Raw genomic sequence first — 26,152 nt, forward strand, 5'->3', positions numbered from 1 at the left:
TCCGGCCTCAGCCTCCCGAGTAGCTGGGACTACAGGCGCCCGCCTCCTCGCCCGGCTAGTTTTTTGTATTTTTTAGTAGAGACGGGGTTTCACCGTGTTAACCAGGATGGTCTCGATCTCTTGACCTCGTGATCCGCCCGTCTCAGCCTCCCAAAGTGCTGGGATTACAGGCTTGAGCCACCGCGCCCGGCTGTGATACACTATTTTCTTGTGACTTTTTCCCCCCGTACATATTCTGCTTTTGTATCTTGGGACTTTTGAAAACTGGAGTGGAATGAATATTTTTTGTATTTTTTGTAAAGATGGGGTTTTGCCATACTGCCCAGGCTAGTCTCAAACTCCTGGGCTCAAGGGATCCTTAGCCTCCCAGAGTGCTGGGATTACAGGTGTGAACTACTGCGCTCAGCTACTTGGGAAGCTGAGATGGGAGGCTCACTTAAGCCCAGGAGGTCAAGGCTACAGTGAGCCGTGATCGGGCCACTGCACTCCAGCCTGGATGACAGAGCAAGACCCTGTCTCAGAAAACAAACCAACCCCAAATAAATGTAAAAAAAAAAAAAAGGTATAGGGATGTCATTCTCAAATTAATTTGTAAATGTAGTATAATTTCTGGCCATCTCTTTTGTTTCATTTATCTCATTAATTCTAAATTCAAGTTTTCAATATGGGGTCTACAGATTACCCCATGGGTGGTCTTCAGGGGTTCTGTCTGACCTTGAAACTGTGCTAAATTTTGTAGGTACAAAAAATGTTTATTTTGGGGTAATCCCTCATTTTAATCAAATTTTTGAGGGAGTATGACTCAATAAAAGTTTTAAAACCACTGTTTTAGGCCGGGTACAGTGATTCATGCTTGTAATCCCAGCACTTTGGGAGGCCAAGACAGGAGGATCACTTGAGGCCAGGAATTTGGGACCAGCCTGGGCAACACGGCAAAACCATGTTTTCTGTCTCTACAAAAAAATTTTTTTTAATTAGGCATGGTAGCACACGCCTGTGGTCCCAGCTACACAGTAGGCTGAGGTGGGAAGGAAGATCCCTTGAGCCCAGGAGGTTGAGCCTGTAGTGAGCCGAGCTTGTGCAACTGCGTTCCAAGCTCGACAACAAAATGAGACACTGTCTCAAAAAAATAAAAAATAACTCCACCATTTTAAATCCTTAAGTGGTTTAATTTTTATTTTTTAAATTGTTTTAGGCTGGTGGGCCACCGAAGAAGGGGAAACCAGCTGCACCGGGAGGCGCAGGGAATACTGGAACCAAGAACAAGAAAGGACTGGAGACTAAAGAAATAGTGGAGCCTGAGCTCTCGGTCAGTATTACACACTGAGCCTGAAACTCATGAACCCTGCAAAGTGAGACCTATGAGAAGACTGGAGTTGTTGGTGGGTTCTACAACATACAGTTAACTGATATCTTTTAGCTTATTGAAACTGCCTTGGACAGTCTCCTTTATCAAAGTATAATAGAAGCCTCAGAAACTATAGCATACCATGGGAATATTCTTTAAGCTTTGACTGGAGTATGTTTACATTTTTGTCATCTGTTCCCTTAAGCAATTCCTAATTCTAATATGTTTTTGTATCTTACAGATAGAAGTATGTGAAGAAAAAGCTTCAGCTGTTCTTCCCCCTACCTGTATACAGCTTCTTGACAGCAGTAACTGGAAAGAAAGGCTGGCTTGTATGGAAGAGTTCCAGAAGGTAGGTAGTGCATAGGGATGAATTGAGTATGAAAGAAAATCAGATTATATGGAAGCAGTGAAATTGATAATAAAGAATTTGTCCTAATTGCTGTGTTTTATAACCAGCGAACACATTTCATGGCATTAAAGATGAGGTGGGACTTTTTATTTCTTGTAGCTGTGTAGTGTTTGCTATCTTTAAACATCAGTATTCTATGGCCTCTATAAGCTCATGACTTAATACTTAAGAAAATTATATTCTTATTCTGAATTATAAGTCTTAGATTAAATTTTTATTTATTTATTTTTTTGAGACAGAGTCTCACTCTGTTGCCCAGGCTGGAGTACAGTGGCGTGATCTCAGCTCACTGCAAGCTCCACCTCCTGGGTTCACGCCATTCTCCTGCCTCAGCCTCCTGAGTAGCTGGGACTACAGGCACCCACCACCACGCCTGGCTAATTTTTTGTATTTTCAGTAGAGATGGGGTTTCACTGTGTTAGCCAGGATGGTCTCGATCTCCTGACCTCATGATCCATCCACCTCGGCCTCCCAAAGTGCTGGGATTACAGGCATGAGCCACCGCACCCAGCCCAGTCTTGCTTAGATTAATTTTTTAACTATGGTACTCGCTCATAAACTTCCTAGGCAAATAGGTCTCTCTACTTAAACCATCCCTCATCCAGTACTTTTTTCCGGCTTTATCATCATGATTCCTTGGTAGAATTGGACAAAACCTCTCAAAAACGTGTGTTGTAAAAGAACATGGCAGTTCATTTTGGCATATACCGGGTGATTCTAATGAGGAAGGGTAAGGAGCAACTGCAAGAGCACTGTCACTTAAGGCAGAGAAGCCTTCCAGTCCTGCTTCTGCTGCCCATTCGGTTTAGATCTGAGTTTGTACATCTTTAATATTCAATACTTTAGAACTTTGAATCTATTCTGCTTTGCTGTTTTTAGGAAAATCAAGGAAGAGAAAATATGTATAAGCAGTTTCTGCCACACACTAGGCAAATGAAAACTATTATTTTGCATGGAGCAAACTTTTTGTGAATTCCTGAAATGTGAGATAAATGTTCAGTGATACTAATTTAACAGCCATATACCAACCATCTAGCTTAAGAAATAAAGCATTATAGACATAAAAACACAAAGAAATAAAGCATAACAGCAGGAGCTATATAAGCTCCCTCAATAACCCTTCTCAGTTCTATTCCACTCCTTCCTTCAGAGGTAACCACTTACTTGACTTTGGTATTTATTCTTCCTTTGGAACTAATCTTTAACCCTTTAACTCTTTTATTCTCTTATTTTACTTCAAGGCTGTTGAGCTAATGGACCGAACTGAAATGCCATGCCAGGCATTAGTGAGGATGCTAGCCAAGAAACCTGGATGGAAAGAAACTAATTTTCAGGTATTTAAAATGTGAGATTTGATATCTTTTATTGAAGTAATTTACATTACATCATCCTATGGAGTAATAGAATAGGTTTGGTAATGAATTTTTTTTTTTTTAATTTTTTTTTTTTGAGATGGAGTTTCACTCTTGTTGCCCAGGCTGGAGTGCAATGGCATGATCTTGGCTCACTACAACCTCTTCCTCCTGGGTTCAAGTGATTCTCCTGCCTCAGCCTCCCGAGTAGCTGGGATTACAGGCACCCGTCACCACGCCCGGCTAGTTTTGTATTTTTAGTAGAGACGGGTTTCTCTGTGTTGGTCAGGCTGGTCTCGAACTCCTGACCTCAGATGATCTGCCTGTCTTGGCCTCCCAAAGTACTGGGATTACAGGTATGAGCCACCGTGCCCGGCTTGGTAATGATTTTTAATGAACAATGGGGTGTGTGCATTTTGATTGAACACATAACTACAGTTGACTCTTGAACAATGTGGCAATTAGGGGCACTACCCCTTGTGTAGTTGAAACTTCACATATAACTCTGGACTCCCCAAGAACTTTACTAATAGCCTACTGTTGCCAGAAGCCCTACTGATAACATAGTCAGTTAACGTATTTTGTATGTTACATGTATTGTATATTGTATTCTTAACAATTAAAGTAAGCTAGAGAAAAAATGTGATTAAGGAAATCCTAAGGAATAGAAAACATATTTACTGTTTATTAAATGGCAATGGATCATCATAAAGGTCTTCAGTTCCCATCATCTTCATGTTGAGTAGGTTGAGGAGGAGAAAGTAAGAAAAGGGGTTTGCTGATTCAGGAGTGGCAGAGGCAGAAGAAAATTCATGCATAAGTGGATCTTTGCAGTTCAAACCCGTGTTGTACAAGGGTTAACTGTATAACTTTATATAACTAGGGATTTATATATGTATAAATATGTAAATATATACATCCATATATAATTTGTATAATTTAGATATATGCATTTTTTTCTTCTCACTTTTAGGCCTAGAAGGCTTCTTATCTAATCTTTACATATTCAAGGGAGAAATAAACAGTGAGATAGCTTTTTTATTTGATGGGATAAAAAATAAGTGCAGTCCTTAAATTGCCAATGAAAATTTACCATATAATCAATTGTGTAGCCCCATTAACTGATAATAGAGCTGAAATTTAGCAGTACCAAGTTATTAGTCTAAGGGGTGGGTATAGAGGGAAGTAGAGGAAAGTGGTGCAGGAAGGAAAATGAGAAAAAGTTTCCTTCTCTTTTTCTAGATGTACATAAAATAGACTTCATGCTAAACAAACTTGAAACGTATCAGGTTTATTTTTGGCATCCTGCTAGTCTCTTTTTGGTTTCTCTTCTGCCGCCACCTCTTGTTTTCCCTCTAGGATGTTTAGCTCTCTCATACACTGTGTTTCCCTTAGATTGTGTTACATAGGTTACGTAGCACCTTATTCGTATAGGCCAGCTCCACAAAGGCTAAATATTCTAAAAGATTCTTGAGTTGTGAGTTGTCTTCTTGCTCTCACAGCACTTTTTTTTTTTTTTTTTTTTTTTTTTTTGAGAAAAGCCTTCACTCAGTTGTCCAGGCTGGAGTGTGGTGGTGCAAACGTGGCTCACTGCAGCGTTGACATCTTAGGCTCAAGAGATCTTCCCATTTTAGCCTCCGGAGTAGTTGGGACCACAGGCGTGCATCACTACACCTTGCTAATTTTTTTCTCAAATTCTTAGAGAGTATGAAGTGTAATCTCATTGTGATTTTGATTTTCAGCCACCAAAGACTCTCTCCTTGGTTAACTTAATGACGAGTTAACTTAATGACTGGACAGATTTTCTTAAATGCCTTGAACCAATATGATCTGTCTCCCACCCTCTGCCAAGGGCGTGTGTGTGTGTGTGTGTGTGTGTGTGTGTGTGTGTGTGCGCGCGCGCGCGCTGGTTCATGCCAGAGATACTCAGGCACTTTACAGCTTTACCCTGGAATTCACTTTTAAAGCAAGGTCTTGAAGGTCAGTCAGAGATCCGAGATTAGGGCCCTTTTCAGTCTTTCCTGGGCATACACACAACCTTGAATATTCGCACGACCTTCTAGATTCTCAGAGTCCTCTGTGGATATCTTATTCCCTAGATCCTTTTATGTTTTTGACCAAGCTGGTTTCCCCCAACTGGTATTGTGGACTTACACAGCTCTGATGTTAGATGTTAAGCAGTTGCCACTCACTGTTTTTGTTGTTTTCAACAAAATTCCTGGGATAGGGCTTTTCCCACTGAGCTAGCTAGAGTCCGGTCAAATAACAGGCCCTTCAAATGGAGCTTTTCTAGGAAGCAGCCAGAAAAGACAGTACTTTGGGTCAGAACTTTTTGAGGAAGTCCAAACCTGAGCTGTCCCCACACCTGCCAGTGGCTGCACAGTTCTTGGTTTTCATAGTTGCTATGGTTACAAGACTTCAGGTTTTGAAGGCTACTGTGGAGCTGGAAGAAAAGGGGAACAAGGCAAGTTAAATCACCAGAAACCTCACTGTCCTTACTGAAATTTTAGCATCCTGTCTTTAAATGGTTCTTGTATTGTTACAAGCCTTTTTTAATTGTCAAAGTTGTGAGGTAAGTTGATTTGTATAGTTTTTGCCACTGTTCTATGTTGCTTTTAAGGAAGATCAGTTTTTCAGAGGTATTGACTCTACAATTGCAGAAGTCCCACTCAAGATAATTACATTTCTTTGTTCCGTTTTTTGATTTGGGATTATTTTTTAAATTTTTTACATTTTTATTTTTTTCACACGCCTGCTATGTCAAATTTTGGGGGTTTGAGACAAAGTCTCACTCTGTTGCCCAGGCTAGAGTGCAGTAGTGTGAACATGTCTCTCTGCAGCCTCAGCCTCCCAAGTAGCTAGGACTACAGGCGAGGGCCACACCCAACTAATTTTTGTACTTGTTGTAGAACTGGCGTCCCTCCATATTGACCAGGCTGGCCTTAAACTCCCGGGCTCAAGCATTCCTCTCGCCTCAACCTACCAAAGTGCTGGGATTACAGGCATGAGCCAGGCGATAATTGCATTTTAAAAGAAGGTGTTTGTGTGGCTGGGCACAGTGGCTCATGCCTGTAATCTCAGCACTTGGGGAGGCTGAGGTGATATCCACTTGACATCACTTGAGGTCAGGAGATCGAGACCAGCCCGGCCAACATGGTGAAACCTCATCTCTACTAAAAATACAAAAATTAGCCAGGCGTGGTGGCAGGTGCCTATAAGTAATCCCAGCTACTTGGGCGGCTGAGGCATGAGAATCACTTGAACCCGGGAGGCAGTGGTTGCAGTAAGCTGATATCACACCACTGCACTCCAGCCCCGGCGACAGAACAAGAATCTGTCAAATAATACGTACATACATAAATAAATAAGTGGGGGTATTTGTCACCTAAATGAATCTGTATAATAGAATTTCTAGTGGCTTAACAAAGTTAAAATATTCACACAATACAAAGAAAAATATTTATGAGCAAAGGGGTCCTTAATCCCATAGATCTGCCATCACAATAATATCTTTAAATTATTTTCCACAGATGTTTTTATTCTTTTACTTAAAAGCCAACAAGTTCTCTAAAATCTCTCAAGTTCTGTGTTGTGTATGTGTATAAGAGGGTTGTAGTGTTTTTGTAGGCAGCCCTAGTAGTAATTCTCAGTTATACAGTCAGTAGTAATTTGTTGTGTATTTTAGGATGTGTATTCAGTACTAAATGCAAATAATCATAAGAGGAGGAAAATTTAAAAATCAGATTTTTCAATTCATAAACTTTCTGTGCAATATTATTTGTTAATATTTTGGAACACTGAGTAGCTTTTTTTCCCCTCTCTTCACTGTCAGTTAAGTAATTGGTAACAATTAAAGGATACAAATTATTTTGCATATTTGTTTAAAATCCTCGTTTTACTTTAGTTGTGTTCTCAGCTGTCCCTGACCATGTCATATCTGTTACATGCTGTTAATACAAGTAAATAAATAAATGTCCTTGGCTTGCTCCTAACTTTATGTACTTATCCTTGTTCAGGTGATGCAAATGAAGCTTCACATAGTTGCTTTGATTGCCCAGAAGGGAAATTTTTCCAAAACGTCAGCTCAGATTGTATTAGATGGCCTTGTGGACAAGATTGGAGATGTGAAATGTGGGAACAATGCAAAAGAAGCTATGACAGCAATAGCTGAAGCCTGTATGTTACCGTGGACTGCTGAACAGGTAACACAGAACTCTTATTCCTCCTGTTTTCCTAATTTTTTTACCCAAACTTTAAGCTTACTAATTAAACATTAGTTTTTATCTTCTCAAGTAAAATCTTTTTTGATACTGCATTTTATTTTGAGATGGAATTTCACTCTGTCGCCCAGGCTGGAGTGCAGTGGTGCAATCTCAGCTCACTGCAACCCTCCTGGGTTCAGGTGATTCTCCTGCTTCAGCCTCCTGCATAGCTGGGATTACAGGCACCTGCCACCACACCTGCCTAATTTTTGAATTTTAATAGAGACAGGATTTCATCATGTTGGCCAGGCTGGTCTCAAACTCCTGATCTCAGGTAATCCGCCTGCCTCGGCCTCCCAAAGTGCTGGGATTACAGGCATGAGCCACCACACCCGGCCCTTTGATACTGCATTTCCATTTTTACCTTTAAAAATACTCTATTGCCTAGTGATGAAAATTTATGTTAGTCAAAAATATTCGGTCAGACACAGGGTCTCACACCTGTAATCCCAGCACTTTGGGAGGCCGAGGCGGGAGGACAACGTAAGGCCAGGAGTTTGAGACCAGCCTGGCCAACGTGGTGAAACCCCGTCTCTACTGAAAATATAAAAATTAACCTGTAATGCCTGCTACTAGGGAGGCTGAGGCGGGAGAATCACTTGAACCCAGGAGACAGGCATTGCAGTGAGCCAAGATCATGCCACTGTACTCCAGCCTGGGCAACAGAGTGAGACTGTCTCAAAACAAACAAACGAAACATTCTATAGACAGTGAAAGCCCATGAGCTCTTGAGGCTGCAATGATTGATGATTGTGTCACTGTACTCCTGGGTGACAGAGCAAGACCTTGTCTCTAAAAATAAAAGATACTGTAATGCAGAGTAATTGCTGAAAAGCTATAAACAGTCCAGAATGCCTTTTAGTCCCACTGTCACTCACCTCATTTTCTTGTGTAGGTTAACTCTTGTTCTTAAGGCATTCTTGCAGTTGTTTTAGCATCAGAAAACTATGTTTAATGCACATCTGCCTTAATGCCATGTGTATTTCTATAAGAAATACAAGATAAAACACAGATCTGTTGGTTTTCCCGTTTCAGGTTGTGTCAATGGCTTTCTCACAAAAGAATCCCAAAAATCAGTCAGAAACTCTGAATTGGCTATCAAATGCCATAAAAGAATTTGGTTTTTCTGGGTAAGTCGGAACGAAATCAAGTGGAAAATAGTTAAATGTTCTGTCAGTTTCTAAGTCGTGATTCGTCGTAGCTATTGCTGCTTATTTCTGAAGCGTGAGAGCTGGATTGTCCCATCTATATAAAATAAAATTACCTTTGTTCTCAAAGGTCTATATTGGCTTGTGTTCCTGCATTTTAATATTCACTGAAAGAGTTCTCTAAGTTATTTTTCCTTAAGCATTAATAGCTGTCCCACAGAAAATCCAGTTCCAAGAATTTCTAGTCAAATACATTAGGAAATTTCTGTATAAAATTACATTTGTTTAAAGACCTATAGTATGCCTTGACGAATGAAATGCTCTCAGAAATCTTCAATAGAAGAGCTTGTTTAACTTTAACCCACTGTTCCCAAACTTATTTGCATATAGAGCACAGTTGTTTATTTAAAACAAAACTATACAGTTTACTTTATTCCAGGTACTTTTAAAAAGCACTTTCTAAATCATAATTCATTTGATTTAATCGTCATAAAAACTGTGTGAGGCATTATGTTATCTTTATCTTGTAGATGAGGACTAAGGCACAGGAAGTTTAAGTAATTTGGGCCCATCATAGTTAGGAAAGTAGCAAAACCAAGATTTTAATCCAGGCATTCTGGTTTGGAGAAAGAATGATGTAACTGCTATACTATGTTGCCTTTGTCTGTGCCATGCTACATTTTGCAACATGCCTGTTAATATCTCGTAAAAGGGTATTTTGAGTTCTACTGATTGAAAAAACACTATTCTAGAACTGACTCAAATAGCAAAGAAATTTTTTTTTTTTTGAGACGGAGTCTCGCTCTGTCGCCCAGGCTGGAGTGCAGTGGCCGGATCTCAGCTCACTGCAAGCTCCGCCTCCTGGGTTCATGCCATTCTCCTGCCTCAGCCTCCCGAGTAGCTGGGACTACAGGCGCCCGCCACCTCGCCCGGCTAGTTTTTTTGTATTTTTTTTAGTAGAGACGGGGTTTCACCGTGTTAGCCAGGATGGTCTCGATCTCCTGACCTCGTGAACCGCCCATCTCGGCCTCCCAGAGTGCTGGGATTACAGGCTTGATGTTTGTTATGTTATTATCTGTGGTGTTCTCCCATAGGTGAGGGTATTGTTATAATTCCTCTTAATTGTACAGTCTTTGATATAACACAAATCTCTTGGCATGTCACTTATAAAAGCCACATATTTTCCTCTTTTTTGTTATGATCTTTCATTTATTCATGTATTAAACAATTACATATTGGCTATTACAGTGTTCCAATTGTTTGTTCCAGTCCTTCAGAATACATCGTGAGCGAAATTAAATTTCTGTTTCATGGGAGTTACGTTTGAAGAAAGATAGGTAATAAACAGTACATATATATATATTAAAAGAGAGACAGAGAGGCAGGCAGGCCGGGTGCGGTGGCTCATGCTTGTAATCCCAGAACTTATGGGAGGCTGAGGCAGGCAGATCACCTGAAGTCAGGAGTTCGAGACCAACCTGACCAACATGGAGAAACCCCACTTCTCCTAAAAATACAAAATTAGCTGGGTGTGGTGGCACATGCCTGTAATCCCAGCTACTCAGGAGGCTGAGGCAGGAGAGTCACTTGAACCCAGGAGGCGGAGGTTGCAGTGAGCCAAGATCATGCCATTGCTCTCCAGCCTGGGCAACAAGGACAAAACTCCATCTCAAAAAATAGATATATATATTTTTTTACATATATATGTTTATGTAAAGCAGGATGAGGGGTTAAATGGAATAATGTGGTATAGTTTAGATGGTGTTGTTTTCTATATAGCAGTTGAAGAGTTCTTCCTGAAAAAAAGACATTTGAGCAGAGACCAGGATATGAGAGAGCAAGCTGTGATAATCAGAGAGGAGCATTCTAGACCAAGGGAAGAGCAAATGCCAAAAGCTCTGTGGTAGAAGCACATGTGATATATTTAAAATAGCAAGGAGTGTATTTCCTTCAGAATGTAGCTATAGGACAATGAGTGAGTGAGTAGGAAGTGGTAGGAGATAAAGCTGGAGAAAGAATAGGGGCCAGGTCATATGGGGCCTCAACATTTTGAGTAAGTTGGGAAGGCATTAGGGGATTTTTGAGCAGAAGAGTAACGGGTTCATATTCTGACTATTGTCAGAGAAAACAGGAGATCAAAGACAGGAAGACGAATTAGTAGGCTATTGGAATAATTCTGTCGAGAAATTCTGGTGGCTTGGACATAGACTGTAGAAGTGGAAGTGTTTTAACTGATAAGATGTTTAAAAAGTAGAACAGAACAGGGTATAAGAGAGAGACAAGTCAGGGATAACTTCAAAAAGTCAAGGATAGCCTGAGCAACTGGAAGAAAAATGTGGCTCTTTACTGAGGTGGAGAAGACTGGGAGGAACAGGTTTTGGGATTAGAGTGAGGACAATCAGGAGTTTCGTTTCAACATATTAGATGTAGGGTGTCTTCCAGGTATACAAATGGAAATATCACAAAGGCAGCTGGATGATGTGAATCTGGAGTTCAGGAGAGAGTTCAAGATTGGATTTAAGAGTTGTATTTAAGCATGAAAGGATTGTCAGCATATAGATAGTATTCAAAGCTCACTTTAAAGTTAGTGTAGGAGGCTGAGTGCGGTAGCTCAAGCCTGTAATCCCAGCACTTTGGGAGGCTGAGGCAGGCAGATCACTTGAGGTAAGGAGTGTGAGACCAGCCTGGCCAACATAGTGAAACCCCGTCTCTACTAAAAACAAACAAACAATTAGCTGGGTGTGGTGTTGCACACCACAGCTCCTCAGGAGGCTGAAGCATGAGAATTGCTTGAACCAGAGAGGCAGAGGTTGCAGTGAGCTATCATGTACTGTACTCCAGCCTAGGTTACAGAACAAGACTGTGTCTCAAATAAATAAAACAAAATAAAATAAAGTTAGTGTAGGAAGAGAAAAAGTGAGAACTTTGCCAAAGGAAGCCAGTCCTAGAGTCTGGCTTTATAAAACTCTATTGAGTATTTTGAGGGTTTCATTTGTTTGCTTTTAATTCTAAGTGTTTCTTCTAGGTTGAATGTCAAAGCTTTCATTAGCAATGTGAAGACAGCTCTTGCTGCAACAAACCCAGTGAGTACATAACAACATATATAGGGCAGTATTGCCATCTTTGTGATTTAAAAAGTTATTATTGCCATCTTTGTGATTTAAAAAGTTCTTTTTCTTCTGTCTGGCAGGCTGTGAGGACTGCTGCGATAACCCTGCTTGGCGTGATGTATCTGTATGTTGGTCCCTCTTTGCGAATGTTCTTTGAGGATGAGAAACCTGCCCTCCTATCCCAGATAGATGCAGAATTTGAGAAGGTAAAATTTCCACAAATGATGCAATCTGTTAGCGGACTTGAGAATCTCATTAATTAAGACTAAACTGTTGGGTGTGGTGGTGCATACCTGTAGTCCCAGCTACTCAGGAGACTGAGGAAGGTGGATTGCTTAAGCGCAGATGTTTTGGGGGCTGTAGTGTGCTATGCCAGTTGGGTGTCCACAGTAAGTTCAGCATTAGTATTGTGACCTCCCAGGAGCTGAGGCCACCAGGTTGCCCAAGGATTGGTGAACTGGCCCAGATCAGAAACAGAACAGGTCGGCCAGGTGCAGTGGTTCATGCCTGTAATCCCAGCACTTTGGGAGGCCAAGGCAGGAGGATCCCCTGAGCCCAGGAGTTTAAGACCAGCCTGGGCAACAAAATGAGACCTTGTCTCTACAAAAAAAAAAAAAAAAAATCAAAAAATTAGCCAGGCATAGTGGCACATGCCTGTGGTCCCAGCTACACAGGAGGCCAAAGTGAGAGGATCACCTGAGCCCAGGAGGTTGAGGCTCCAATGAACCATGTTTGTACCACTGTACTTGAGCCTAGGCCACAGAGACAGACCTTTTCTCAAAAGAAAAAGAAAAAAAAAGAAAGAAACAACACGTCAAAACTCCCATGCAGATCTGTAGTGGGATCACAATTAGAATAGCCACTGCATGCCAGCCTGGGCAACATACTGAGACTTCGTCTTTCTGGAATGAAGAATATGTATTTGCTTTTATGCACAATAAAGTATCCCTGGAAGAGTTCATAAGAAATTGATGATTTTGGCCAGGCTTGGTGGCTCATGCCTATAATCCCATCACTTTGGGAGGCTGAGGCAGGCAGATCACTTGAGGTCAGGAGTTCGAGACCAGCCTGGCCAATATGGCGAAACTCCATCTCTACTAAAAATACAAAAATCAGCCGAGTGGCTGGGCGCCGTGGCTCACACCTGTAATCCCAGCACTTTGGGAGGCCGAGGTGGGTGGACCACGAGTTCAGGAGATCAAGACCATCCTGGCTAACATGGTGAAACACCATCTCTACTAAAAATACAAAAAATTAGCCGGGCATGGTGGCAGGCGCCTGTAGTCCCAGCTACTCGGGAGGAGAATGGCGTGAACCCGGGAGACGGAGCTTGAAGTGAGCTGAGATTGCTCCACTGCACTCCAGCCTGGGCAAGAGAATGAGACTCTGTCTCAAAAAAAAAAAAAAATTCAGCCAAGTGTGGTGGTATGCCCTGGAATCCAGCTACTTAGGAGGCTGAGGCATAAAAATCACTTGAACCCGGGAGACATAGGTTGCAATGAGCCAAGATCATGCGACTGCACTCCAGTCTGGGTGACAGAGCAGGACTCTGTCTCAAAAAGAAAAAAAAAAAATTGTTTGTTTGTTTGTCTGTTTTGTTTTTGGGTTGTTTTGTTTGGTTGTTTGAGATGGAATTTCGCTCTTGTTGCCCAGGCTTGAGTACAGTGGCGCTTCCTGGGCTTATTCCAACCTCTACCTTCCGGGTTCAAGCAATTCTTCTGCCTCAGCCTCCTCAGCTGGGAAGCTGGGATTACAGGCATGCGCCACCATGCCAGGCTAATTGTTGTATTTTTAGTAGATATGAGGTTCTACCATGTTGGCTAGGCTGGTCTCAAACTCCTGACCTCTGGTGACCTGCCCATCTTGGCCTCCCAAAATGCTGTGATTACAGGTGTTAGCCACCACAACCAACCGATGATTTTATCTATGAGGAAGATAACTAGGTAGCTATGGTATAGAATGGGAGATTTTTCTCTTTATGTTCTTTGATACAATGTCAAATGTTGTAAATGTGTTACCTGGTCAAAAAGTACATTAAATATAACAGTTTATTTAATTTTGTTTAGAGACAGGGTCTTACTCTGTCACCCAGGCTGGAGTGCATTGGCACAATCATGTCCCACTGCAGCCTCAACCTCCCAGGCTCAAGTGGTCCTCCTGCCTTAGCTCCCAAGTTGCTGGAACCACATGCCATCATGCTCAGCTAATTTTTAAAATTTTTTGTAGAGACAAGGTCTCCCTTTGTTGCCCAGGATGGTCTTGAGCTCCTGGGCTCAAGCAGTCCTCCCACCTCAGACTCCCAAAGTGTTGGGATTATAGGCGTGAATCACTGCTTCTGGCCAAATATAACATTTTTTAAAAATTTAAAATAAAAGCATAAATTTAAAAACTTGACCCTCCTCGGCCAGGTGCAGTGTCTCATGCCTGTAATTACAGCACTTTGGGAGGCCGAGGTGGGCGGATCATGAGGTCAGGAGATGGAGACCATCCTGGCTAACACAGTGAAACCCCGTCTCTACTAAAAATACAAAAAATTAGCCGGGCGTGGTGGCAGGCACTTATAGTCCCAGCTACTGGGGAGGCTGAGGCAGGAGAATGGCGTGAACCTGGGAGGCGAAGCTTGCAGTAAGCCGAGATCACGCCACTGCACTCCAGCCTGGGTGACAGAGCAAGATTCCGTCTTAAAAAAAAAAAGACCCCCTCAAATATTTCTAACTGAAATTGCTGAGTGTTGGTACACTTGCTCTGTATTGTCTTGAGTACATAAGTCAAAAGACTTATAATTCTAACGAGTTTTGGGGGAATGTTTTGTTTTGTTTTTGAGACAGAATCTGGCTCTGTCACCCAGGCTGGAGTGCAGTGGGCAATCTCAGCTCACTGCAACCTGTTCCTCCTGGGTTCAAGTGATTATCCTGCATCAGCCTCTCTAGTAACTAGGACCACAGGTGTGCACCACCACACCCTGCTAATTTTTGTATTTTTAGTATAGATGAGGTTTCACCATGTCAGCCAGACTGGTCTCGAACTCCTGACCTCAGATGATCCACCTGCCTTGGCCTCCCAAAGTACTGGGATTATAAGTGTGAGCCACCACACCCCGCCTTCTAGTAGGTTTTGTATAAAAATACCTTTTGACATATAGTCTCAAAATTGTAATCTAGGTAGCAGTCAAATTACCTACTGTGTAAATAGGTATTATAAAGGAATGAGAGTTTGACACGGGCACCCTCTCTAATTTGTTTGTTCCCATATCCTATATAAATTTCATTACCCTTACTTGTTCATTTGTGTATAGATGCAGGGACAAAGCCCACCTGCTCCAACCAGGGGAATTTCCAAGCATAGCACAAGTGGTACAGATGAAGGAGAAGATGGAGATGAACCAGATGATGGGAGCAATGATGTCGTTGATCTTTTGCCGAGGACGGAGATCAGGTAGGTTCCAGTCTGTGAAATGGTTTATTTCATTCATTGTATTGAATTCTGAATGTTCTTTTTGAATTCAGTGAGGGGAACTTATGTGATATCATCATTTTTTTGGAGTCTGGAATTAAAGGTTATTTTCTGTTTTTCAGTGATAAAATCACTTCAGAGTTGGTATCTAAGATTGGTGATAAGAATTGGAAGATTAGGAAAGAAGGCCTAGATGAAGTGGCAGGTATTATCAATGAAGCAAAATTTATCCAACCGAATATAGGTGAACTTCCAACTGCCTTGAAGGGTCGACTCAATGATTCAAATAAAATCTTGGTATGTAGAGCATACGACTCTTCTTTTTATCTTCCCTCCCCGCTGCTGCAGGAGTTACGTTTTCAGTGTAGCCTTCACTAGCAAAAACTAAGTGATTACTTTCTTTGCTTTGAACTAGAAATAGCTGCCTTTTTTTTTTTTTTTTTTTTTTAGACGGAGTCTCGCTGTGTCGCCCAGGCTGGAGTGCAGTGGCGCGATCTCGGCTCACTGCAAGCTCCGCCTCCCGGGTTCACGCCATTCTCCCGCCTCAGCCTCCGAGTAGCTGGGACTACAGGCGCCCGCCACCACGCCCGGCTAGTTTTTTTTGTATTTTTAGTAGAGACGGGGTTTCACCATGTTAGCCAGGATGGTCTCGATCTCCTGACCTCGTGATCCACCCGCCTCGGCCTCCCAAAGTGCTGGGATTACAGGCTTGAGCCACCGCGCCGGGCCAATAGCTGCCTTTAATTTATTAAGTGTATCTCAAGATATAATGGTAGTTGGCAGATTTATTCATCAAATTTTTATGAGTCAGAATTTGCTTTTTGCAGAAATCCAGTATTGAATATATTTGTATAAAACTGCTTGTAATATACATAAACATAATTTCTTATTTTTAAATATGGATTTTTATATCAGGATTTCCATAAACTAAGTTTTACCTTAAAGTTGTAAAGTACCATAATCTCTGGTCTAAAATTCTGATAATCTAGTTTTATGAACTGATGATAAAAAGAGAGGCCACTGCCTACAAAATAATTAGAATAATCTAAGTAGAATAGCATGACAAGCCAATGTCTCTGTCTCTTGAGTAGGCCAGAAATATCCTGCTGTATTGACAGTATAGCAGCAAATTTACGGAAGTTTGCACACAACTTGCTTATGGTTTCAACATAAAGTATTGGCTCTTTCCACTCAGGTACAGCAAACGTTGAATATCCTGCAACAACTGGCAGTAGCCATGGGCCCAAATATTAAGCAACATGTAAAAAATTTAGGCATCCCTATCATCACAGTCCTTGGAGACAGCAAGGTAAACCTAACTCTTTTCACCATGGCTCCACTCTGGAATAGGCCAGCCATATTCTTGGGTTAAAGATAATTCTCTTTTTAGAGTAATGATAAAGACCTTATAAACTTTATAAAGATGGAAATATTAGAAGAAAAACAGTAAACATTTTTATCTTCCAGGCAGGATTAAGGTGACCAGATATCACTTACTAGTTTTGTGACTTTTAGATAAGCTATCTTCATTGAGGGTCAGTTTCTTTATCTGTGATATTTCTTTCTTACAGAATTAAATGAGTCTGTATGTAAGGTACATTTTATTGTGCCTGTTTCATATAGTATGCACACAACAAATGGTTGCTATTATGATTATAACATAATTGTGTAACACTTTGCTATAGTGAATAAATACGTGAATTTGGAGTTCATTAAGTTATTTTCTACTTTTATTTTTCTGAACTATTAGAGTGGGATCTTCTAGTAGCTCAGCAAAATATTTGTAGTTTCATAGTCCTAGAAGTCACTGAAATATCATTGAAGGTTACAATGTTTAGCCCTAGACTAAATATTTGAATATAATGTTGTATAATTTATTTAACTTGAGGAACTTTATTTAATATAATTTGTGCTATTTTAATATTAATGTAAATTAATATAAAAACATAACTAATTTTCAATCAGTTTATTAGCAATTTCGGTCTTAACCATTATGTTGTCTTTAACATTTAGAATTTCATTCTTTAGCAGACAGACATAGACGTAAATGCCTGCAGCTTTTCAGGAAGCAAAATATAGGAGTTTATTCTTACATGATATTTTATGCCCAGATCACTCACTGTTTTGCCTGATTAACTGAGTACACAAGTTTTACAATTTGGAGTTTTTATATTTCTACTTTACTTTGGAGTTTTAGTACAATCGTAGAACTAGTTTCTGTTTTAGAGAAGATGGCTTCATGTATGTTCATGTGGGCCTTAGAGAACCCTCCATTGTTCATGTTCATAAGGCAACAGTGATTACCCCCTACCTCCAAACTGTGGTAGATATTATTTTTGCTGATTATCTTCTCCATTTAGAACAATGTTCGAGCTGCTGCCCTAGCGACTGTAAATGCTTGGGCAGAACAGACTGGCATGAAGGAATGGCTGGAAGGAGAAGATCTTTCTGAAGAGCTCAAAAAGGAAAATCCTTTCTTGAGGCAAGAGGTTAGTATCATAAATTAATCAATCGTGTGCATTACTCATGTCATTTACTTCCATGGGGCTTGGGCCTGTCTGATAAATACGCATTTATGGTTAGAATGAGTTTCATTATAAAACAATAAAATGAAACCACATTCCTGGGGCCTTTGTATTCATGTGCTTCCATTTTCTTCCTTTCACATGCTTCTTTATCAATAACACTTTCTAGAGGACTAGGCTTTTTGTGGAATTTTTCCCTTTTCTTAAACATTTAAATGATAAAATCAGAGGTTTTTTGTTTTTTGTTTTTTGAATTATACTTTAAGTTCTGGGATATACGTGCAGAACATGCAGGTTTGTTACATAGGTATACATGTGCCATGGTGGTTTGCTGCATCTATCAACCCGTCATCTTCATTAGGTATTTCTCCTAATGCTGTCCCTCCCCTTGACCCCCCAACCCCCGACAGGCCTCAGTGTGTGATGTTCCCCTCCCTGTGCCCATATGTTCTCATTGTTCAACTCCCACTTACGAGTGAGAAATTGCAGTGTTTGGTTTTCTGTTCCTATGTTAGTTTGCTGAGAATGATGGTTTCTCGTTTCATCCATGTCCCTGCAAAGGACATGAACTCAATCTTTTTTTATGGTTGCATAGTATTCCATGGTGTATATGTGCCACATTTTCTTTATCCAGTCTAACATGATGGGCATTTGGGTTGGTTCCAAGTCTTTGCTATTGTGAATAGTGCTGCAGTAAACATACATATGCATGTGTCTTTATAGTAGAATGATTTATAATTCTTTGGGTATTACCCAGTAATGGGATTACTGGGTCAAATGGTATTTCTAGTTCTGGATCCTTGAGGAATTGCCACAATGGTCTTCCACAATGGTTCAACTAATTTACACTCCAACCAACAGTGTAAAAGTGGTTCCTATTTCTCCACATCCTCTCCAGCATCTGTTGTTTCCTGACTTTTTAATGATCGCCATTCTAACTGGCGTGAGATGGTATCTCATTGTGTTTTTATTTGCATTTCTCTAATGACCAGTGATGATCTTTTTTTCATATGTTTGTTGGCCACATAAATGTCTTCTTTTGAAAATTTCTGTTCATATCCCTCGCCCACTTTTTGATGGGGTTGTTTGTTTTTTTCTTGTAAATTTGTTTAAGTTCCTTGTAGATTCTGGATATTAGCCCTTTGTCAGATGGATAGATTGCAAAAATTTTCTCTCATTCTGTAGGTTGCTTGTTCACTCTGATGATAGTTTCTTTTGCTGTGCAGGAACTCTTTAGTTTAATTAGATTCCATTTGTCAATTTTGGCTTTTGTTGCCATTGCTTTTGGTGTTTTAGTCATGAAGTCTTTGACCATGCCTATGTCCTGAATGGTATTCTATTTTCTTCTAGGGTTTTTATGGTTTGAAGTCTTAGGTTTAAATCTTTAATCCATCTGGAGTTAATTTTTGTATAAGGTGTAAGGAAGGGGTCCAGTTTCAGTTTTCTGCATATGGCTAGCCAGTTTTCCCAATACCATTTATTAAATAGGGAATTCTTTCCCCATTGCTTGTTTTTGTTAGGTTTATCAGAGATCAGATGGTTGTAGATGTGTGCTGTTACTTCTGAGGCCTCTGTTGTGTTCCATTGGTCTATATATCTGTTTTGGTACCAGTATCATGCTGTTTTTGTTACTGTAGCCTTGTAGTATATAGTTTGAAGTCAGGTAGCATGATGCCTCCAGCATTATTCTTTTTACTTAGGATTGTTTTGGCTATACAGGCTCTTTTTTGGTTCTTTATGAAATTTAAAGTAGTTTTTTTCTAATTCTGTGAAGAGAGTCAATGGTAGCTTGATGGGAATAGCATTGAATCTATAAATTACTTTGGACAATATGGCCATTTTCATGAGACTGATTATTCCTATCCATGAGCATGGAATGTTCTTCAATTTGTGTCCTCTCTTATTTCGTTGATTAGTGGTTTGTAGTTCTCCTTGAAGAGGTATTCCTAGGTATTTTATTCTCTTTGTAGCAGTTGTGAATGGGAATTTGCTCGTGATTTGGCTTTCTGTCCATTATTGGTGTATAGAAATGCTTGTGATTTTTGCACATTGATTTTGTATCCTGAGACTGCTGAAGTTGCTTATCAGCTTAAGGAGTTTTTGGGCTGAGAGGATGGGGTTTTGCAAATATACAATCATGTTCATCTGCAAACAGAGATAATTTGACTTCCTCTCTTCGTATTTGAATACCCTTATTTCTTTCTCTTGCCTGATTGCCCTGGCTAGGACTTCCAATACTATGTTGAATAGGAGTGGTGAGAGAGGGCATCCTTGTCTTATGCTGGTTTTCAAAGGAAATCCATGCAGCTTTTGCCCATTCAGTGTAATATTGGCTGTGGGTTTGTCATAAATAGCTCTCATGAAAATCAGAGGTTTTAATCAGAACATAAAAATAGAGGCTGGGTGCAATGACTCATGCCTGTAATCCCAGCACTTTGGGAGGCTGAGGCGAGCAGATTACTTGAGGTCAGGAGTTGGAGACCAGCCTGCCCAACATGGTGAAACCCCATCTCTACTAAAAATATAAAAAATTAGCTGGGTGTGGTGGTGCGGGCCTATAATCCCAGCTACTTGGGAGGCTGAGGCAGGAGAATCGCTTGAATCCAGGAGGCAGAGGTTGCGGTGAGCTGAGATCACGCCACTGCACTCCAGCCTGGGTAATAGAGCAAGATTTCATCTCAAAAAAAAAAAAATAGGCCAGTTGCGGTGGCTCACGCCTGTAATCCCAGCACTCTGGGAGGCCAAGGTGGGTAGATCACCTGAGGTCAGGAGTTCGAGACCAGTCTGGCAAGATGATGAAACCCTGTCTCTACCAAAAATAGAAAAATTAGCCAGGCGTGGTGGCGGGTGCCTCTAATCCCAGCTACTCGGGAGGCTGAGACAGGAGAATCACTTGAACCCGGGAGGCGGAGGTTGCAGTGAGCCGAGATCACGTCATTGCACTCCAGCCTGGACGACAAAAGCAAAACTCCGTCTCAAAAAAAAAAAAAAAATCATTCAGAAATCCATCAGAGTAATCATAACAGAATAACAAAATTCGTGATTATATCAATTGATGGAAAAAAGGCATTTGACATATCCAACATGCGTTCATGATTAAAAACTCTCAGCAAGTTAGTAATGAAAGAGAATTACCTCAACTTGATATAAGCATCTGCATAACAACCTCTACAGAGAACATGAAACTTAATGGTGAGGGCCAGGCACGGTGGCTCACGCCTGTAATCCCATCACTTTGGAAGGCCAAGGCAGGCAGATCATGAGGTCAAGAGATCGAGACCATCCTGGCAAACATGGTGAAACCCCGTCTCTACCAAAAATACAAAAATTAGCTGGGCGTGGTGGCATGCGCCTGTAGTCCCAGCTACTCAAGAGGCTGAGGCAGGAGAATCACTTGAACCCGGGAGGCAGAGGTTGCAGTGAGCCAAGATCGCGCCACTGCACTCCAGCCTGAGTGACAGAGCAAGACTCCGTCTCAAAAACAAACAAACAAAAAAAGGAGGAATCACTTTACAATTAGCTTACTATGTTGCTAATGTAATCAAGACACTGTGATAGTGGTAGTAGGAGAATGGGGTGGAGATAGACACATAGATCATTGGAACAACAGAAAGAACCCAGAAATAGACCCTCACTAATATGATCAACTAATTTTTTACAAAGCTACAAACTGATTCCATGGAGGAAGTATAGTCTTTTCAACAAATTATTCTGGAGCAATTGAACATCCATAAACAAAAAAATGAACCTCACCCTAAACCTCACTGTCTCAAAACAGATTATGGACTTAAATGTAAAACATAAAACTATTGAACTTTTAAGCGCAAACTAGAAAATCTCCAGGATGTAAGGCTGGCAAAGAATTCTTAGACTTAAAACCAAAACCATAATCCATAAAAGTCAAGTTGACAAATTGGACTACGTGAAAATTAAAAACTTTTACTCTGCAAAAAAACCACATGAAAATAACAAAACAAGCTACAGAACAACAGAAAAGATTTGTAAGCCAGTATCCAATAACGGACTGGTATCTAGAATATACAAAGAACTCAGAAAACTCAATAGTAACAACAACAGAAAAATCAGAAAATGGGTATCCATGGCCAAGCCTGTTTTAGGGGAAAAATTTTTTAAAAATAGAAAATGGGACAAAAGACACGAACAAATGTTTCACTGGAGAGGATACACAGATGGCAAATAAGCCAATGAAAGATGCTCAGTGTTGGCCTTGTGTGGTGGCTCACGCCTGTAATCCCAGCACTTTAGGAGGCCAAGGCAGACGGATCACCAGGTCAGGAGTTTGAGACCAGCCTGGCCAGCATGGAGAAATCCCGTCTCTATTAAAAATACAAAAATTAGCCAGGTGTGGTGGCGGGCGCCTGTAATCCCAGCTACTCGGGAGGCTGAAGCAAGAGAATTGCTTGCATGTGGGAGGTGGAAGTTGCAGTGAGCTGAAATCGTGCTATTGCACTCCAGCCTGGGTGACAAGAGCAAGACTCCATCTCAGAAAAAAACAAAACAAAAAAATGCTCAGTGTTATTAGCAACCAGGGAAATGCAAATTAAAACTATGATGAAATATCACTATACAATCATCAGAATTGCTAAAATTAAAAATAATTGTAACGTGAAATGCTGGAGGAACCTAAATAGTCATGCATTGCTGCTGGGAATGTAAAATGGTACAGCCACTTCAGGAAACAGTTTGGCATTTTTTTTTTTTTTTTTGAGACAGAGTCTCGCTCTGTCGCCCAGGCTGGAGTGCAGTGACCGGATCTCACCTCACTGCAAGCTCTGACTCCCGGGTTCACACCATTCTCCTCCCTCAGCCTCCCGAGTAGCTGGGACTACAGGCGCCCACCACCATGCCCGGCTAATATTTTGTATTTTTTAGTAGAGACAGGGTTTCACCGTGTTAGCCAGAATGGTCTTGATCTCCTGACCTCGTGATCCGCCCGTCTCGGCCTCCCAAAGTGCTGGGATTACAGGCTTGAGCCACCGTGCCGGCATTTTCTTATAAAACTAAACATGCAGTTACTATATGAGCCAGCAATTGCACTCTTGGACATTTATTTCAGAAAAATGAAAATTTATGTCCATACAAAAATATGTACAAATATTCATAGCAACTTCAATCATAGTAGCCAAAAACTGGGATTATAGCTCAAGGGTAGAGCATTTTACTGCATAATAGCCAAAAACTGGAAACAGTTCAGATACCTTTCAATAGGTGAATGGTTAAACAAATCTCTTGTATATCCATACATGGAATACTATTTAGCAATTAAGAACAAATTGCTGGTAAATGCAGCAATTCAGATAAATCTCCAAGGAATTATGCTGCATGACTAAAGCCAATCCCACTGGCCTGCAAGCCAAGATTATGCCATTGCCCTCCAGCCTGGGTGATGGGAGTGAAACCCTGTCTCAAAAATGAAAAATACAAATATGAACTATTTTAGGGATATATAGAAAAAAATGTCAACATAAGGCAAAAAATAGAAGTCTTGGTAAAATTTGTAACCTTCTGATCACAATAAGTGCTTTGGGTCTTCTAGCTAAATATTTTTCAGAACTAAAGGGAGATAAAGTCAAACTTTTTCATCTTTAAGATGTATTAAGAACTATTAAAGCTTTATAATTTAATACCCAAATATAGTCCAAAGAAATGTGTCCTTATCTTAAAGATGATTGTCATCATTGAATATATTATTTAAATATAGCACAGTTCTTGAATTATGAAAAGTACTGATTTCATATTGGAAAGTTATAGTGTGAAAGCTAATTTAGTGCTTGAGACTAATGAAATCAGTAAGCCTGAGATCATACATGATAACAGTCTTCATTTGAAGTGTGTAACTAGTCTTTATTTCTTTTGGCAGCTTCTGGGCTGGCTGGCTGAGAAACTACCTACTCTTCGTTCCACCCCTACAGACCTTATCCTTTGTGTTCCTCATCTCTACTCCTGCCTAGAAGATCGAAATGGAGATGTGCGAAAGAAGGCCCAAGATGCTTTGCCATTCTTCATGATGCATTTAGGATATGAAAAAATGGCCAAGGCTACTGGGAAACTAAAGGTACTACTTCTTGTTGCTGCTACTGCTGTTAAAAGCTATTAAAAAATATATTTAACATGGGCCAGTCACGGTGGCTCACGCCTGTAATCCCAACACTTTGGGAGCCCGAGGCAGGTGAATCACCTGAGGTCAGGAGTTCAAGGCCAACCTGGCCAACATGGTGAAACCCCATCTCTACAAAAAATACAAAAAAATTAGCCGGGTTTGGTGGCACATGCCTGTAATCCCAGCTACTTGGGAGGCTGAGGCAGGAGAATTGCATGAACCCAGGAGGCAGAGGTTGCAATGAGCTGAGATCGTGCCACTGCACTCCAGCCTGGGCAGCGAGCGAAACTCCGTCTCAAAAATATATATATATTAAACATGAATTTATATGAGCAAAAAACCATATTACCTCCTGTGAGTCTCAATTTGAAATCATAACAAGCAAAAATAAAATATTAAGCAGTGTAGAAGTAAAAATCTGCTGACTTCACAGGGGTGAAAACTGTGACCTTCTAGAATGATACCTACCTTAGTGTGACTTAATAATGTGTGTGACTTCTGACACCATGTGCTGCCTCCCTTACTTCAGTGGTATTTCAAAACTAGGAGCTCAGTCATTTGTTCGATAGAGGATTTGTTCATAAGCTTTGTATGACTTTATCGTTTATGTGACCTCTCACTTTTTATGTTATTTTGTCTCTCTAGCCAACTTCTAAAGATCAGGTATTGGCCATGCTAGAGAAAGCCAAAGCTAACATGCCAGCCAAGCCTGCTCCACCCGCTAAAGCAACTTCTAAACCAATGGGAGGGTCTGCTCCAGCCAAATTCCAGCCTGCATCAGGTAACTCTATCTTAAGAGGGTTAAAGGGGAAGGAAATAGCCCTGAGGAACTCTAAAAAGACATTCAGCCTTGTCTCTTTTAAATCACATTTCCTTACAGCGTAGATCCAAGCTCTCCTTCCTTCTCTCCTTACTTTCCTTTCACAAACATTTGTCAAGTAGTCAAGTACCTATTTTATGCCAGAAACTGTACTGAGTACAAAGGTGACTAATTTGGTTTCTAATTCTAAAATGGTTTTTTTGTTTTTGTTTTGTTTTGTTTTTAGAGTTGGGGTCTTGCTCTGTCACCCAGGAGGGAGTGTAGTGGCATGATCATAGTTCACTGCAACCTTGAACTCCTGGGCTCAAGTGTTCCTTGTGTCTCATCCTCCCAAGTTGATGGGACTACAGGCATGCGCCATCACACCTGGCTAAATTTTTTTACTTTTTATAGAGATGAGGTTTTGTTGTGATGCACAGACTGGTCTCAAACTCCTGGCCTCAGGCGATCCTCCTGTCTCAGTCTCCTAAAGTGCTGGACTTACAGACTTGAACCACCGCACCTGACCCCAAAAGGAGTTTTGGAATAGCACATCAAAATAGTCCTTTCTGAAGTGTTGCATCCTACATTTAAGGTTTCCACAACTGTTTTCTGCTCCTGGATACTATAATTAGAAGAGGAATTGGGAGAATCTAGCTTAATCTACTTTATTAACCTTCTTTAAGGGAAAATTCTTGATTTCTTTATCCTGATACTAAAATTCCATAATAGGCTGGGTGGCTTATGCTTGTAATCCCAGCACTTTGGGAGGCCGAGGCCAGTGGATCACTTGAGGTCAGGAGTTTGAGATCAACCTGGCCAACATGGAGAAACCCCACCTCTACTAAAAATACAAAAATTAGCTGGGTGTGGTGGTGCACACCTGTAATCCCAGCTACTCAGGAGGCTGAGGCAGGAGAATCACTTGAATCCAGGAGGCAGAGGTTACAGTAAGCCAAGATCACGCCACGGCACTCCAGCCTGAGGGACAGAGCAAGACTCTGTCTCAAACTAAATAAATAAAAATAAATAAAATTCAATAATATATAACCTGTGGCCAATTCATTTTTAGACTTACTGCTTAACAATATTCTTGAATTTAGTGGAATAGAAATTGTTGATGCTATAAAGTTAGAAATTTTACAGCCTGATCAACATGGCAAAACCACATCTCTACAAAAATTACAAAAATTAGCTAGGCTTAGTGGCGCACACCTGTGGTCCCAGCTACCCAGGGGGCTGAGGTGGGAGGATCACTTCAGCCCAGGAGGTTGAGCCTTCAATGAGCCACGATCGCACCACTGCACTCCAGCCTGGGTGACGAAGCCAGAACCAGTCTCCCAAAAAAAAAAAAAAAATTTACATGTGTAAAACTCTTTATTAAAGTGCATATTCAGTTTTAACTTTTATTGGGATCTTGCTATGTAGCAGATACTGAATATCAAAGATGTCCTTACCCTTAAGAAAGTATCAGTCTGGGCTGGGCATGGTGGCTCACACCTGTTATTCCACCACTTTGAGAGAACAAGGAGGTCAAGACCAGCTTGGGCAACATAGTGCGACCCTGTCTCTAAAAAAAAAAAATTGTTTTAGTTAGCTGGGCTTGGTGGTACACACCTGTA

General features: G+C 40.8%; 1 protein-coding gene across 4 annotated transcripts in view; it reads left to right on the forward strand.

Annotated features, from left to right (window-relative positions):
- CKAP5 (cytoskeleton associated protein 5) overlaps window positions 1-26,152 on the forward strand; it is a 99,424-nt gene that overhangs the window by 48,400 nt on the left and 24,872 nt on the right. For all 4 annotated transcript variants that reach the window (XM_007999933.3, XM_037999411.2, XM_037999409.2 and 1 more), the window contains exons 14-26: window positions 1,196-1,309; window positions 1,590-1,700; window positions 3,002-3,094; window positions 7,129-7,314; window positions 8,410-8,504; window positions 11,548-11,605; window positions 11,713-11,838; window positions 14,928-15,067; window positions 15,208-15,382; window positions 16,281-16,394; window positions 17,446-17,574; window positions 23,492-23,686; window positions 24,377-24,512. In XM_007999933.3, coding sequence (XP_007998124.2) covers window positions 1,196-1,309; window positions 1,590-1,700; window positions 3,002-3,094; window positions 7,129-7,314; window positions 8,410-8,504; window positions 11,548-11,605; window positions 11,713-11,838; window positions 14,928-15,067; window positions 15,208-15,382; window positions 16,281-16,394; window positions 17,446-17,574; window positions 23,492-23,686; window positions 24,377-24,512 — 1,672 coding nt within the window. The remainder of the gene's footprint in view (window positions 1-1,195; window positions 1,310-1,589; window positions 1,701-3,001; window positions 3,095-7,128; window positions 7,315-8,409; window positions 8,505-11,547; window positions 11,606-11,712; window positions 11,839-14,927; window positions 15,068-15,207; window positions 15,383-16,280; window positions 16,395-17,445; window positions 17,575-23,491; window positions 23,687-24,376; window positions 24,513-26,152) is intronic.

The sequence above is a fragment of the Chlorocebus sabaeus genome, chromosome 1 (assembly GCF_047675955.1).
Source record: "Chlorocebus sabaeus isolate Y175 chromosome 1, mChlSab1.0.hap1, whole genome shotgun sequence".
NCBI lineage: Eukaryota > Metazoa > Chordata > Mammalia > Primates > Cercopithecidae > Chlorocebus > Chlorocebus sabaeus.